The sequence below is a fragment of the Pithys albifrons genome, chromosome 16, assembly GCF_047495875.1.
Source record: "Pithys albifrons albifrons isolate INPA30051 chromosome 16, PitAlb_v1, whole genome shotgun sequence".
Lineage (NCBI taxonomy): Eukaryota > Metazoa > Chordata > Aves > Passeriformes > Thamnophilidae > Pithys > Pithys albifrons.
The window spans coordinates 14,198,477-14,211,485 of NC_092473.1; the positions used below are offsets into that span (position 1 = coordinate 14,198,477).

General features: G+C 56.3%; 1 protein-coding gene across 1 annotated transcript; it reads right to left on the minus strand.

Annotated features, from left to right (window-relative positions):
- Window positions 1-2,806: 2,806 nt before the first annotated feature.
- TNFRSF13B (TNF receptor superfamily member 13B) lies at window positions 2,807-9,898 on the minus strand. The gene is made up of 5 exons (XM_071571148.1): window positions 9,808-9,898; window positions 7,375-7,515; window positions 6,159-6,275; window positions 5,371-5,571; window positions 2,807-4,189 (listed from the first exon to the last, which is right to left on the minus strand). Exons 2-5 carry the CDS (start codon window positions 7,511-7,513, stop codon window positions 3,915-3,917), a joined length of 732 nt encoding a protein of 243 aa, XP_071427249.1. The 5' UTR covers window positions 7,514-7,515; window positions 9,808-9,898; the 3' UTR covers window positions 2,807-3,914.
- Between the last annotated feature and the right edge of the window lie 3,111 nt (window positions 9,899-13,009).

Below are 13,009 nucleotides of genomic sequence, written 5' to 3' on the forward strand. Positions count from 1 at the left end.
CTTTTTGCTCTCTTTAAATAATGCAGCAAACCTGCAGGGGAGGCACGAACAGCCGCTCCGCCTTGCCAGGGCTGCGGCAGTGGCGTTCCCGTGGTCCTGTCACCGCAGCAGGGGCAGTGCCACCGCAGCAGGGGCAGTGTCACCCCAGGAAGGGCAGTGCCACCACAGGAGAGGCATTATCACCTCAGGAGGGGCAGTGCCACCATGCGGGTTGCGAGGATGACTCCGGAGCCTTCGCTTTGTGGCGCCGAGGTCTGAGCCCTTGGCTGCCTTTTTAATGAATTCTGTTCCCCACGGCACACGCGCGGCCACCGGAGCTGCTGCTTTGTTAAGCCTTTGGAAACAGACTGTGCAGGGACCGGGCCAGATCTATAAATCACCCCTGATTCTCCCTCCCCGCCCATCTGGTGCAGGGGGCTCTGCTCTGCCACTGCACCGGCGCAGATGGTTTGCAGAGGGAGCTTTCAGGGCTCTGTTTCTGGTTTCAAAAGCAGAATTCCTGATGCAGTAAAAGCTCTTATTCTTTTCTTCCCTCCCCCCCTGCCATCTCACCCTCCGTGTCCCTCCCCAGAGGGTACCAGGCGCGGTTCTGTTCCCAAGGGCAGGAAATCAGCGCAGGGTGCGAGGAGGGGAGATAAAGGGAAGAGCAGCTGCTGCCGTAGGAGCAGCACTACCCTCATGCTGCTTTCTGTCAGGCACAGCCTTCCCTTCCCCTCCATGCCTTGGGAAGCAGCCGTGCAGCTCCTGCACCGAGTCACTCCCTGGAGAGCCAGGAGGTTTCTCTGTGGAGCTCCCTCTACGTTGCCTGCAGGAAAACGCGGACCAGGAGCGAAGCGAAGCCTCCCCGATGTGCAGACAGACAGACAGACAGACAGCAGGACAGGCTGCCTTCCCCATGAGTGGCAGCTCTGCTGCTCCAGCTGCTTGCCCTCCTCCACTCGGGGAGCAGTTTGGGGGTGACTTGTGTGTTTTACATCAGCACAGCTGGGTCTGTTGGGAGGAGGAATCTGCAGAAATGCCTGGAAACAAAGGCTGGTGCAGTGACTCAGGCTCACAGTGGGGTGAGTTTTGTTACCTGCCAGCAGTGAACACAGCCCTACATGGGGCACAAAAATACCCAGAAAGTGCCTTTAGGTGTGTTTTCTTGACCCTCAGCCACTCTATGGTAGCCAAAGCTTTGCCTGATGCTGGTGCCTAATGGGAGAATTGGTTGAATCTCAGGTGGGTGCTCTTGCTCAGAATTAGTGCCCGTAATTCCATGTAATGTGACTCATCCAGCTGGAACTTGTACATACAAAGTCCTTCTAATACTGGCAGTGCTGTCTCCAGGTATGACCCAGCAGCGCTGCTGGACAATGGCTGCAAATGTGACACCAAATCCATTGATTCCTTTGGCTGCTCCAGCACCTCAGGATGTCTTTTGCTGTAACTGCTGATTTGTTCAAGGTCTCTGTGTTATCTTTTCCATGCTGATAACTGTAGTTCTATTCCCTCAAGGAGGGGAGGGTGAGGGATGCTCCCCTCTCATGTACCAGGACTGGAGGGAAGGACTTGGCATCTGATGAGTGTTTTCCCCAGTTTCTGGGACGGGAGGCCACCTGGTGACAGGAGGAACAGCCCTGTTCCAGCATGGGTGTGAGAAAGTGAGTGGCCTCCTGGGCCAGCTGGAGCAGGAGCTGCTGCTGCCACACAGGGTGAGCTCCTCCACTCACTGGCACAAACACTTCCCTAAAAGCTTTCTCCTGTGAATAATTGATGCCTCTGATCCTCGAGGGATGCCCTGAATGCAGAACTGATGGTGCAGTTTCAGTTATTTCTATCCTGTTGTTAAATAAGGTTCTGAATTTCCTTGCACGACAACCATGGCTGGGGGTTCCTGGGGGTGACATGAAGGTCCACAGGGCACCAGAGCTGGGCTAAAGCCACATGTCCCCAGTGCTGCCCAGAGGAGCTCCCTGCTGGGAAGGGGCAGGTGATCAGATCCCACTTTTCCTTCTCCTGGAAACTCCATCCACGCTGGAAGCACTTGGGGGCACAGAGCTGGGGGCTTTCCCAGTCCTGATCAGGGGGAGGATGTGCTGGTGCTGGCCCAAGGTAGGTGCAAAACCCCTTCACCTTGAGCATGGATTCCAGGTCTGGAGCCCCTGACAGGAGAAGGATGTGAAACTGTGGGGAGAGTCCAGAGGAGTCTGTGGAGGTTCTTTAAGGGCTGGAACCAGGCTGGGAAGCTGGGAGTGTTCAGCCTGAAGAAGAGAAGGCTCCAGGGAGACTTAGAGCCCCTTCCAGTGCTCCAAGAGAGCTGGAAAGGGAGTTTGGACAAGGGATGGAGGGACTGGACAAGGGGGAATGGCTTCCCACTGACAGAGGACATGGTTAGATGGAATATTGGGATAGAATCCTTCCCTGTGAGGGTGGGCAGGCCCTGGCACAGGTTGCCCAGAGCAGCTGTGGCTGCCCCAGCCCTGGAAGTGTCCAAGGTCAGGCTTGAATGACCTTCCAGTGAGAGTGGGGAGGGAACAGGACACAGCAGGAGTGGAGTGTGAGGAGAAGCCAAGAGGCTTTGGAGGGTTGAAAACCACAGGAACTGATGGCACGAGACCAGAGCCATTGAAGCAGATTCCACAGGAGGGAGCCAAGGCTATGGAAGATGGTGCTGTGGAATTGGAGGCCCTGGTGGAGGGGAAGGTGGCAGTGCCAGAGGGGAGGCCAAGAGGGTCTTCACATTGAGAGAGTGGGAGATAGAGGAGGTCTGGAGCTTGGAAGGGCAATGGGTGGGTGCTCAGAGAGTGTAGAAGTGACCAGAGTGTGAGGCTCACCCTCCAAAGAGATGCCTTTTTTAATGAGAAAAAAGTATCTACATTTAAAGAAATTTATTATATGTAAGGGATAGAGTCTTTTAATAACTCTCTGCTCATGGTTTCTCCAGCTGTTTCTTTCCCAGCACCAATTTGTGCATATATTGACTCAGGTAAAATTTTTTCCAAACTTGAAGTTCTAGTTTGAGAAAGAGGAAGGGATGAGCTCCTACCAGGAGCAGTTCCTCAGCAAGCAAAGAATTCCTACACTCTCCTTTAGTGGAGGTACTTCAAGTTACATGTTGAAATCCCTATTATTCCATGGTAGCTTTCAAAGCCAGGTCAGATAAAAATATTCCCTTTAAGAAGCTCTACCTCCAGCTGGTTCCTTGCTTTTACCAGCTACTTGGAGTAATCCAGAGCAAAGTACATAAGTCCAGTGTTTTAGAAAGTTCTCAGCCTCGGATGAGCTTTCAGATTTAAACCCCATTGCACAGAGGATTTTGGTTCCTGTCCCAGCTCCCCATGGGCAGCATCATGTCCTGCCATGAGACAAAGCCTCACCATCACCAGTGACCTGGCAGTGGAGCTTCCCATGTTGGATCCTTGTAACTTCAACCAGTAACTCCTTGGCTCTAAGTCCACATTTGAAATTTTGGCAGCTCTGCTGTAAGTTGTTCTGGTACACAATGGAAATTCCAAGCAGGGAAGGGTGAGCTCTCCATGGGGCCTGGAGGACACCACAGTCTGATCCTTTGCAGAGATGTCGCTGTTGGTGGAACCAGGATGGAAAACCCCCATGAGACGTCACTCCTGATGGCTGGGGTGCTTGGAAGAGTCTGCAGAGGGCAAGCTGGAGGATGAAGTTGGATGCTGCTAAATGGGAAGTGACTTCTGTCACTGGGATTGCACCAGAATAATGAGAATTCCACTTCCTGAGTGGGAGCCAAGAGCCCTGTGCAACCTCCAGCCCTGACTTTATCCTGCTGGCCTGGGCTGGGTCGGCCAGTCCAGGTAGAAGCTGTCCCATTCACTGGCAAGAGAGGGTGAAGCAGCTTTGTTTTGGGGGCAGAGGGAGCATCCCTCTATTCTGATCCTGTGCAGGAACATCCACTGTGGTCACACCATCGGTGTCTTCTCTTGGGAAGGAGAACAAATGATTTTGAAGTGCCGGTCGTCAGGGCTGGGAGTGGCCCCAGCACTTCCCGTGCTGCAGATCCCGGCGCAGGAGGGAGCAGCTCTTTCCCCAGTGTGGCACAAGGTGATGTGGCATGATTTGGTCTCTTGGACAGCAGAGCCATGTCCAGGGAAGCAGAAGCCACAGGTCTCCACTGGCTCTGGGACTCTGCTGCCCGTGAATCCGTCACCGACACTTCCCGCTTCCACCAGCCGGTCTGCAAATAAACCGTGTTAGCTGGGGGGGGTTGGGAGCAGCTTTTACCCAGGGAATGCTCTGAAGTGCTGCACTAAAACCCGTGAAGAGCTGGGCCTGGAACTGGAGAGGACATGCAGCTCCCAGCACTGTGTGCTGGCTGTCCTGCATCACCTGCCTGCTCCCACCTGGTCCTGCTCCCACCTGGTCCTGCTGCCCACAGGGGTGAGACCTGAGAAAAGGGAATAGGGAAGCACCTGAAACAGGAAGGATGGGGGCTTATCTAAATTTATAACATTATATATAAATTGACTTTTCATTAGACACTGCTTTTGTAGCAAGTGGCACAGTGCAGTGTGAAGTGCCAGAGCTCCAGGTGGCTCCTGTGGCACCCACGGAGCTCCAAGGGCTGGACACTCCCTGTTGAAGGGTCTGAGTCACCACCTGAGCCCTGATGAGCACAGTTGGGCTGGAGCATTAAAATACACCCAGTAAACCTCTCCAAACCTGGAGCTTCCCTAAAAAGAGACTGTTTGATGCCCCGTGTCCTTTGGCAAAGCAGGCAGGAATGGCTCAAGTGCCACTTCTGGGAGTGGCTCGGTGACACACTGGCTCTGGGCTCTTCCTCTGTCATTTTTGACATGATAGCTTTGAGGTGTACAAATGTGTGTGTGTATGGAAATAGGGAAATAGACAATTTTTTTGGAAAGGCAGGTGAGAAGAGGGGGAGGAAGAATAAAAACCTGTTTTCCATGTTGGATTGTTCCACATCACCCTTTCCCTATTTTTTCTCCTTAATGGAAGGACTTGTGAGGCCCCTTTGGCTCCAGAGCTAAAACTGAGTTTTCCTGGGATAGGTGGTTTATTTTGGAAGAGGGTTGGCTTTTTGGCCCTTGACCCTGGATGGAGACTGGAGAGGTGCAGCTCCAGCCCTGGTGTGGCAGCAGGAAGCTGTGCCTGGGACTTGGCAGGGAGTGATGGAGAAGGAGGTTACAGAGGAGAATTGGGGCACAGGGGGCAGGTCCTGCTCCTCTTCCAGGCTCAGCCTGACCTGCACTGCCCATTGCTGACTTCACTTTATCTCCCACTCCCTGTCAGGACCTGGCTTTGTTTTCTGCCCCTCTAGCAGTGCCTGGGAGCCTGAGCCTGCCCACCATAGGCTGCCCACCCGCTCCCAGTGTCCCCAGTACAGCCAGCACCCACCTTTGGCAGGATCCTCCCTGCAGTGGCAGGTCCCAGCGCTGGCCTGGCAGGAGCCCCCCTCTCCCTTCCTGCGCAGGTGAGTCCAGCCCAGCAGCAGGGAGCAGATGAGGGCACAGAGGCAGAGCCCCAGCAGCAGGTACACCACGAGCCACGGCTCCTGCTCCGCACACGCCTTGTGCTCCAGCGCGGCCGGGGGGGTGGCTGAGGGGGGTCAGAGACGGGTGAGCTCACACAGCCCTCGGAACACGCTGCCCTCACTGACTTATTGACTGGCAAAGTGCCCACAGCGCTTGTGTTCTCCCCGGGGATGAATCTGAGAGCAGCTCTGTATTCCCCTCTGTCTGCTGGCCCTTCTCTTCCAGGGTGAGATAGAGGAGATCCCTCCCCACATCCCATTCACACCCATCTCCCATCCCCAGGGATCATTTCACTGTCTCAACCCTAGTGTGGGACTTGTAGATCTTGGGGATCTGCCAGTCCCCTCTCTGTGCCCCTCCCTGAGGGCAGCTCAGCCAGGTGGGATCTGCAGCTGCTGATCCTGCCCTGGCTGGTGGAGCTGCTGAGCCTGTAAAACACCGGCACACAACGGGGAAAAGGCACTGTAGGAAGGAGAAAACAGTCAGGAGATGCCCTGGCTGCTTCTCCCCAGTCCCAGTAAAATGGCAGCACCCAAAAGTGCAGCCTCCCAGGATGAAGAGCAGAGTGGGGTTTGCTGCCCCTTCCCCACTTTCAGTCCCATCACTGGCCCCTCTTCCAGCCCAGCCCGGGTCCTGCCCCCTCCTACTCACGGTCGCAGGACGGGGCACATTCCTTTGGGTGCTGCCCACAGACGGTGCTGCACTTGATGCAGCTTTTCACCAGCTCGTCGTAGTAGAATCCAGGGGTCTTGTTGCAGTCCATGGACGCTGCAGGAGGGGAAGGAGATGAACATGGTGCCCTCAGCACATCCTCCCACACGAGGCTCCCAGACCGCCCTCCCACCCGCCCTGGGTGTCTGGATTCATGAGAGGACAAGCCCAAGCTCACAGTTCTGATGGGGGCATGGTGAGACCTGCCCACTGCCATAAGCATGGACAACCTCCCCAGGGCTAGCAGAGGGCAGATCCACAGGGTTTGGGTGGTGTTTGGGTGGATGGAGAATGCTGGGGAAAGGAATCTGTTGGCAGCTGCCCAGGGAGGGGATGGTGCTGCCAACTGTACCCACCTGCAGCTGGGAGCTCCTGCTGCTGCTCTCAGAGCTGCTGCTGCCCTGGGGCTGGCACAGCTTTTTGGAATACACCAAAACCTGCCTGAGCATTGGCTCGGAATGCCGGGGATGGCAGGTCCTGTCCTCAACACAGAGACGTGACTTGGGGCTGTGAGAGCAGGGCTGTGTCCCCTGAGCCCTAGGACAGGGTGGAGCGTGGTCTGGCTCACTGGGGTGGGAAGGGGCCCTGCACAGGGTGTGAGTGCAAAGTGCATCCGTCCCTTTTCCTCCTCCCCACCTGTTACCCTGACAGTGCCTGTCCCAGCTCAGGACCCACGACTCAGCCTTGCAGACCTACAGCTTGGGTTTATCATTATCCACATGGACTGAACCTGATGGGCCTCCAGGCGCTGCCTGTGGAGGGTGAGGTGACACCACTGGGGGACATGAGACTGGACATGGCACTCAGTGCCATGATCTGGTAATCAAAGTGGGGTTGGATTAAGGGTTGGACTTGATGATCTTGGAGGTCTCTTCCAACCCAACTGATTCTATGATTCTATGAGTGTTGATGTGACCCAGAAAGCAGCAACTCCATCCTGAGCCATTGCCAGCCCCAGACCCTTGCTGAGAAGCTGCCACATTTTTGTGACATTTTGGCTCATTTTTTGAGCCAAAAAGCCACACATTTTTGGCTCAAAGCTCTGCTAACCCAAGCTGGCTTAGAGCCTGCCCTGGGGTTCACCCTGGGGTCTGATCCCCCCTCCCAGCTCTGCCCCAGCCCTGCCCCAGCCCCGCGGTGCCCGCCCGGCACTCACCACACACGGCATCGCACCGCCTGGCCGTGGGGCGGCCACACACGAGGCTGCAGGGGATGCACTGGGAAACCAGCGTGTCCCAGTACTCCTGGTCGGTGCAGTTGTTCATGGCATCCTGCCCCACGTGGGTCCCATCCATGGCTGTGGAACCAGAGGCACAGGTGGGTACGGGGTGGTCAGCACTGGGTGCTGTGCAGCCACCTCGTCCCCTTCTAGGGCTGGGACCCCTCTCAGGGAGACCCTGGCTGTGCCCAAGCCTTCTCTGGTCCTAAATTTGGGCAAGAGCACACAGTGAAATCTGTTCTCCAAACTACAGCCCTGTGTGACTGTGTCCTGTGCCAGTCCCAGGGGACACTCTGGCTTAGAGGTGGCCCTGCACTGCACCCTGAGGGTCTGGGAGTCCCTGCACCTGCATGTGGGAGCAAGGGCAGTGGGGGCTGTCTCTGTCTTCACAGGCTTTTCTGAAAATACCAGAAACATGACCTGAGTGACCACTGGTGATGTCTTCTGAAAGCATTTTAGTTTTGGAAATTTCTGAATTTCTCTGTGGCTCTGAGGGGGTTCATGTGTCATTTCTGACGTCTCTCTTGGGTGTTATGGCATCAGAGTGAAACCCCCATCTGATGTGTAAGACTCCACAAAGCATCAGAAGGAGGGACATCTCCCCAGGGTAGCTTTAGACACCAGTTTAACCACCTGGGATGTCTGGAGGTGGATGTGCTCTTGTCCCTGTGATGGGCTGTTTGTCCCATCACCATCTCCTGCTGCGGCGCTCCCGGTGCCCACGTGTGCTGGGTGTGATGCCACAGGCACAGGAGCAACAGCAGCCCAAAATTCTGCTCAAAAACTTGTCCTTTGAGGAATTAGCTGGCTGGTGATTAACTCTGTGCTGTGCTGTGCCACATGCAGGTCTGTGGCCGGTGCCACGGAGCAGCTGCAGGAATCTCTACCCCAGCACTGGGGCAGCCCTGGTGGAAATGGGGTGTTTGCTGCCCGAGGGGGCTCGTGGGACTCCACACCCCTCCTCAGGCCATGCCGGGAGCTGCAGCTGTTTCCTGCAGGGTGGGTGACGCTGCTGCTGACGGGGTTCAGAAGGTTTCAAACTCCCTGAAGCCACAGCACAGCGTTGGCCTCCACGTGCTCAAAGGCTGTGCCAATGCCTTGGAAAAGTCAGAGTCTTTTTTACCCAGAAAATCCCCTGCACTCTGCCTGGATCTCTCCTCTCTCTCTCTCTCTCTCACCTGGGAGCGTGCAGAGGTTGGGCACTTTGTGTGTCTGTCCTGCAGAGGGGCTGTGGATGGGTGGGTTCCACTGCTGGCAGCTCCTGCCTGGAGCAGCACATGTAAAGCCCTGCCATTCCCAGGGATAAATCCTCTCTGCACAGAGATGCTGGCCTTATCCTCCCAGCTGTTCAATTAACATTGCTATAAAATTAAATAATGACTTTTAGCTAAGCTGACTGGAGACATCCCCAGGGTAGAGCGAGGCTCCGGCCGGTGCTTTCCTCCCATACTCACTGAAGGTACTTTGCACCCAGAGAGGAAAATGAGAAGACCCCTGGGGATGGCAGTGAGCCCTGGGGATGTCGGGAGTCCTTGGGGATGGCAGTGAGCTCAGCCATCCTTGACCCACTGTGGGGTTTCCCAAGGGGTAATTGAATGGGAAACAGAGAATTGGGGCTGTGTTGAAGGTGGAGGGGGGGGTGGTACAGACTGTGGACCCCCTTCCCAACTGCTGCAAGGGCAGGTCCAAGGAGGTGTTTGGCCCCATCTAGGACAAATCCTGCCTGGTGGCTGAACTCCCCTTGCTGGAGAACCCCAAGATGCACATGGTGCTCCTGGCATGGTGCAGCCAGGATCTGCAGCCACGGGGTTTCCAGCAGAGCCAGTTGTGTCTCCCCTCTGTCTTCCCACCCACTGGAGACCAGCACTCTGAATGCCCCCATGGACCCCACAATCCTGAGCATTAATCAACCACAGGACAAGCGGGCATGGCTTTAGGCTGAAGGAGGGTAGATTTAGATTAGTTATTAGAAAGAAATTCTTCCCTGTGAGGGTGGGCAGGCCCTGGCACAGGTTGCCCAGAGAAGCTGTGGCTGCCCCATCCCTGGAAGTGTCCAAGGCCAGGCTGGATGAGGCTTAGAGCAACTGGGACAGTGGAAGGTGTCCCTGCCCATGGCAGGGAGTGGAACGAGATCTGCTTTAACATCCATTCCAACCCAAACCATTCTGTGATTCCGTCTCCAGCCCCACAGCAGTGACCACTTCCAGCGGAGTGGGAGCGCTTTGTGGTGACTCTGTTCTTCCAGCAAATGCCTGAGGAGACCCTTCACTCCCTGCTGGCACTCTGGGAACGTGACCAAGCCCCACACCCTGGCACAGACAGGTCCCTCTCCCCCATCTCCCCATGCAGCCCCTCCATGGGGTAACTCACGTTTGACTCTCACGCTGTGTCTAATCCCCCTCGGCTCCTGCCATGGCACCGCGAGCTTCAGACCCAACCCCTGCCTGGCTCAGGGGATTTATTATTAGAGACCAATTTGATTAATGCCTGGGCTGTGCATTTCCTGGGGTTTCCCCTCTTCCCTTCCATGCAAATTGGCTGCACATGCAGCACTGCATTGGCTCTGTGGTCCCTGGGCTGCCGCGGCTGTGGGGCCAGGGTGGGAGGGACACCGCGGGGTGATGTGTCACTGGGAGCAGGGAGAGGTGTCCTGGGCCAGATGGCCACATTTCAGAGGGGTTTGGAGGGGTGGGGGCTCTGCAGCACCTGCCCTTGGATCATCTGGCTGCAGTAGAATCCCAGAATTATTAAGTTTGGAGAAGACCTCTAAGCTCGAGTCCAACCCTGACCCAGCACTGCCCTGCTCACCATGAACCGTGTCCCCAAGTGCCACATCTACACATCTTTCAAATCCCTCCAGGGAAGGTGATTCCATCACTGCCCTGGGCAGCCTGTGCCAATGGGATGTTTTCTTCCACAGAGAAGGATGTTTTGCTCTGTAGAGGAGGCAGCTGCCAGGACCAAGGATTGCTTGGGCCACCCATCCTTTCCCTGTCCACAGGGTGGTCAGCCCCCCCCACTGGTTTGGTTCCTGCTCACAACTCATGAAGCACCTTGTGAGCCCCAATAAGTTGCTTTAAACACTGATTTTCTCTGGTGCATCCATGTCTGGGAGGCAGGAGAGCTGTGCTGTGTCTTGCATGAACAGCCAAGGTCCTGACTGGGCTCAGGGCACAAAGCATTAATAACACAGCTTGGTTTCACGGAGGAAAAGAGCTACTTCTCTGCTGCTGGAAGCCTCCAGAGGTTTGTCCCTCTTCCCTGCAGAGGTGCTGGGCAGGGCTGTGCCATGGCTGTGGTGTGGGGAGGGGACACAGGGCACTGGGAACACAGCAGAACCGTGACTCAGCTCAGTCCAGTGGGACCTTTCTGCAGAAACTGCTGAAGGAGGAAGGAAACAGCAATACCTGTTACTATAAATGTCAGTGGAGCAGCATCAAGGTTTTTTCTGTTCAGTTCAAAAACTCCCCCGTTGTGTTTGTCATGGTGAGCTGCAATGGGGAGGCCAAAGGATGTTTCGCCACTCTGTCCATTGCAGGAACATCAGAGGCTGAACTTGTTCCCAGGGAGCAAAGCCCAAAGCAGAGGAGCCCAGCAGCTCATGGCTGGATGTGGCCCATCATGTCCCAGATCCTGTGGGAGGGAAGTGGCATCAGCACCATCCCATGGACTGCAGGGCTTGAAGTGAGGACCAGGAGAGGGGGCACCAAGACCACAGGAACTCTGTGGCTCCACACTGTGACACGTGTGTGGCTGTGCCTCTGGTGAAAGCCATGGGATTGCCCTGGGTTTGAGTCTCCCACTGGGAAGATGTCTGGAGTGTCTTGGGAGGGAGTGGAAGGCAGAGGCACTGGGAGGGGGATTTTGTGGTGCAAAAGCTTGAGGGGAAAATGCACTTTTGCAGGCAGCTGGTGGCCATCCATGTGCAGTCGTTCCAGTCATGCTGTGCCCAGGCAGAGCCTGTGGCCCATTTCCATGCAGAGCTAAAGCTGATGGCGAAGCAAACTGTGATTTTGGCATTGCCTGAGCTGGCTGAGTGTGGCAGGGTGAGGCCCCTGAGCAGTGGCCCTGGAGCAGTGGCCCCAGCTCTCCAGCTCTTGGGGTTTTGCAGGAGAAACTCACCTCTGTAAATAGCAGCCAGAGACTTGCAGTTTCCACCCTGGTGAGCCCTGAAAGGGGAAGTGAGAAGCACTTGGGGGTGGTTTGTCCCCCCTCGCTAAGCAGGGATCAGGCAGTGTGGTTTCAGCTGTAAAATTCTTGGTGTGTGCTGGGCTGGAGCCCCACCTGCTCAGCCGTGTGCCAGGGTCTGACCCTCTGTGCCCCAAGCAGCATCAGCCCTCCCACAGCCCCTGGGGATCCTGTGTGGCTCTCAAACACCTCCAGCTCCCTGTGAGCTGCCATCTCTGCCCTGCCCTGCCCTGCCCTGCCTGGGGTTCTTCCTGTGCTCTGGGACATCAGGGCATCAGGCAGCAGCCACCAGCCTCCTGTTCTGGGTCCCTGAGTTAAACCCTTTCTTTGCTGTGTTCACTGGCTCCCCACACCATCCATCAGCAGCTCCCCCTGTGTCCTCCCAGTGCAACCCATCCCAATGCATGCATCTCCGTGGCTTTGCATCCCCCCTGCAGACCCCTACATTGCTTTGCATCCTTCTGCACCCATCTGCTCATGGCTCCAGAGGTGCCATAGTCCACTTGGGATGACAGAACCCAGTTTGTCCCAACAGTAAAATGTATTTTTCTTCTGGGCTCTTGCCCCAGTGGCAGCGCTGCAAGGAGAGCTGCAGGTAACAGGCAGACAGGGTGGATACTGTTTGGCTCTGAAAATTTTGGGGGATGCTTTGCCTTCCTTTTGAGCAGCTTTGCCAGGATATTTTCCTTCCAGCCCATGTGCCTTTTGCTGTCCCTGCACCTTGTCCAAGGCATTTGCTGGCACACAAGCTCCCTTTGGGACCTGAAAAAAGGGGCCATGGTGGGAGGGAGGGGAAGAGGAGCCCTTTAGGGTCTAAACTGCCAACTGCAGGGCTGGGCACAGATGGCTCTGAGAATGGCTGCTGAGGACTCATTTCTGTCACCCTAGTTCCCTGTGGATGTGCTGAGGTCAGGATGTGCCTGTCCCCTGTGCACTGCCTGGCCATCATCCCTGTCCTGCCACTGCTACTGGTGCCACAGAGCTGCTGTGTGACCAAACCCACGGAGCTGCTGGTGCACCACAGCCACAAGCACTGCCTGTGCACCGCTGGATCCGGGAGGGTGTTCTGTGCAGGATCAGCACCCACACCTCGTTTCAGAGCCATGGCCATGCTGTGGCCATCCCACCTGTGAGGAACCACCACAGGGTGCTGGTGGCCGCGTTTCCAGCTGCCTGCCCTGCCTGCAACGCCGCAGCCGGGAGCCGACGGCAGGGATGGCAGCACCTGGGTGGATGGGGAGCCTTGGGATGCAGCTCCAGCTCCCCACTTCTGCACCCAGGGGTGTCCATCCTGCACCGGGACGCGATGCTGGGCCCGGCTGTGTGGGTCTGTCCCCAGGAGATGGCACCCTTGGCCAGCCCAGCCTGGCTCCCACTGCTGCTG

Coding starts and splice junctions, on each gene's coding strand:
- TNFRSF13B (XM_071571148.1), bottom strand. CDS start 7,513: ATGGATGGGACCCACGTGGGGCAGGATGCCATGAACAACTGCACCGAC. Junction 5,572..6,158: donor ATGTGCCCCGTCCTGCGACC/GTGAGTAGGAGG, acceptor GACCCCCCTCAG/CCACCCCCCCGGCCGCGCTG. Junction 4,190..5,370: donor CAGGGAGGATCCTGCCAAAG/GTGGGTGCTGGC, acceptor GTTTATTTGCAG/ACCGGCTGGTGGAAGCGGGA.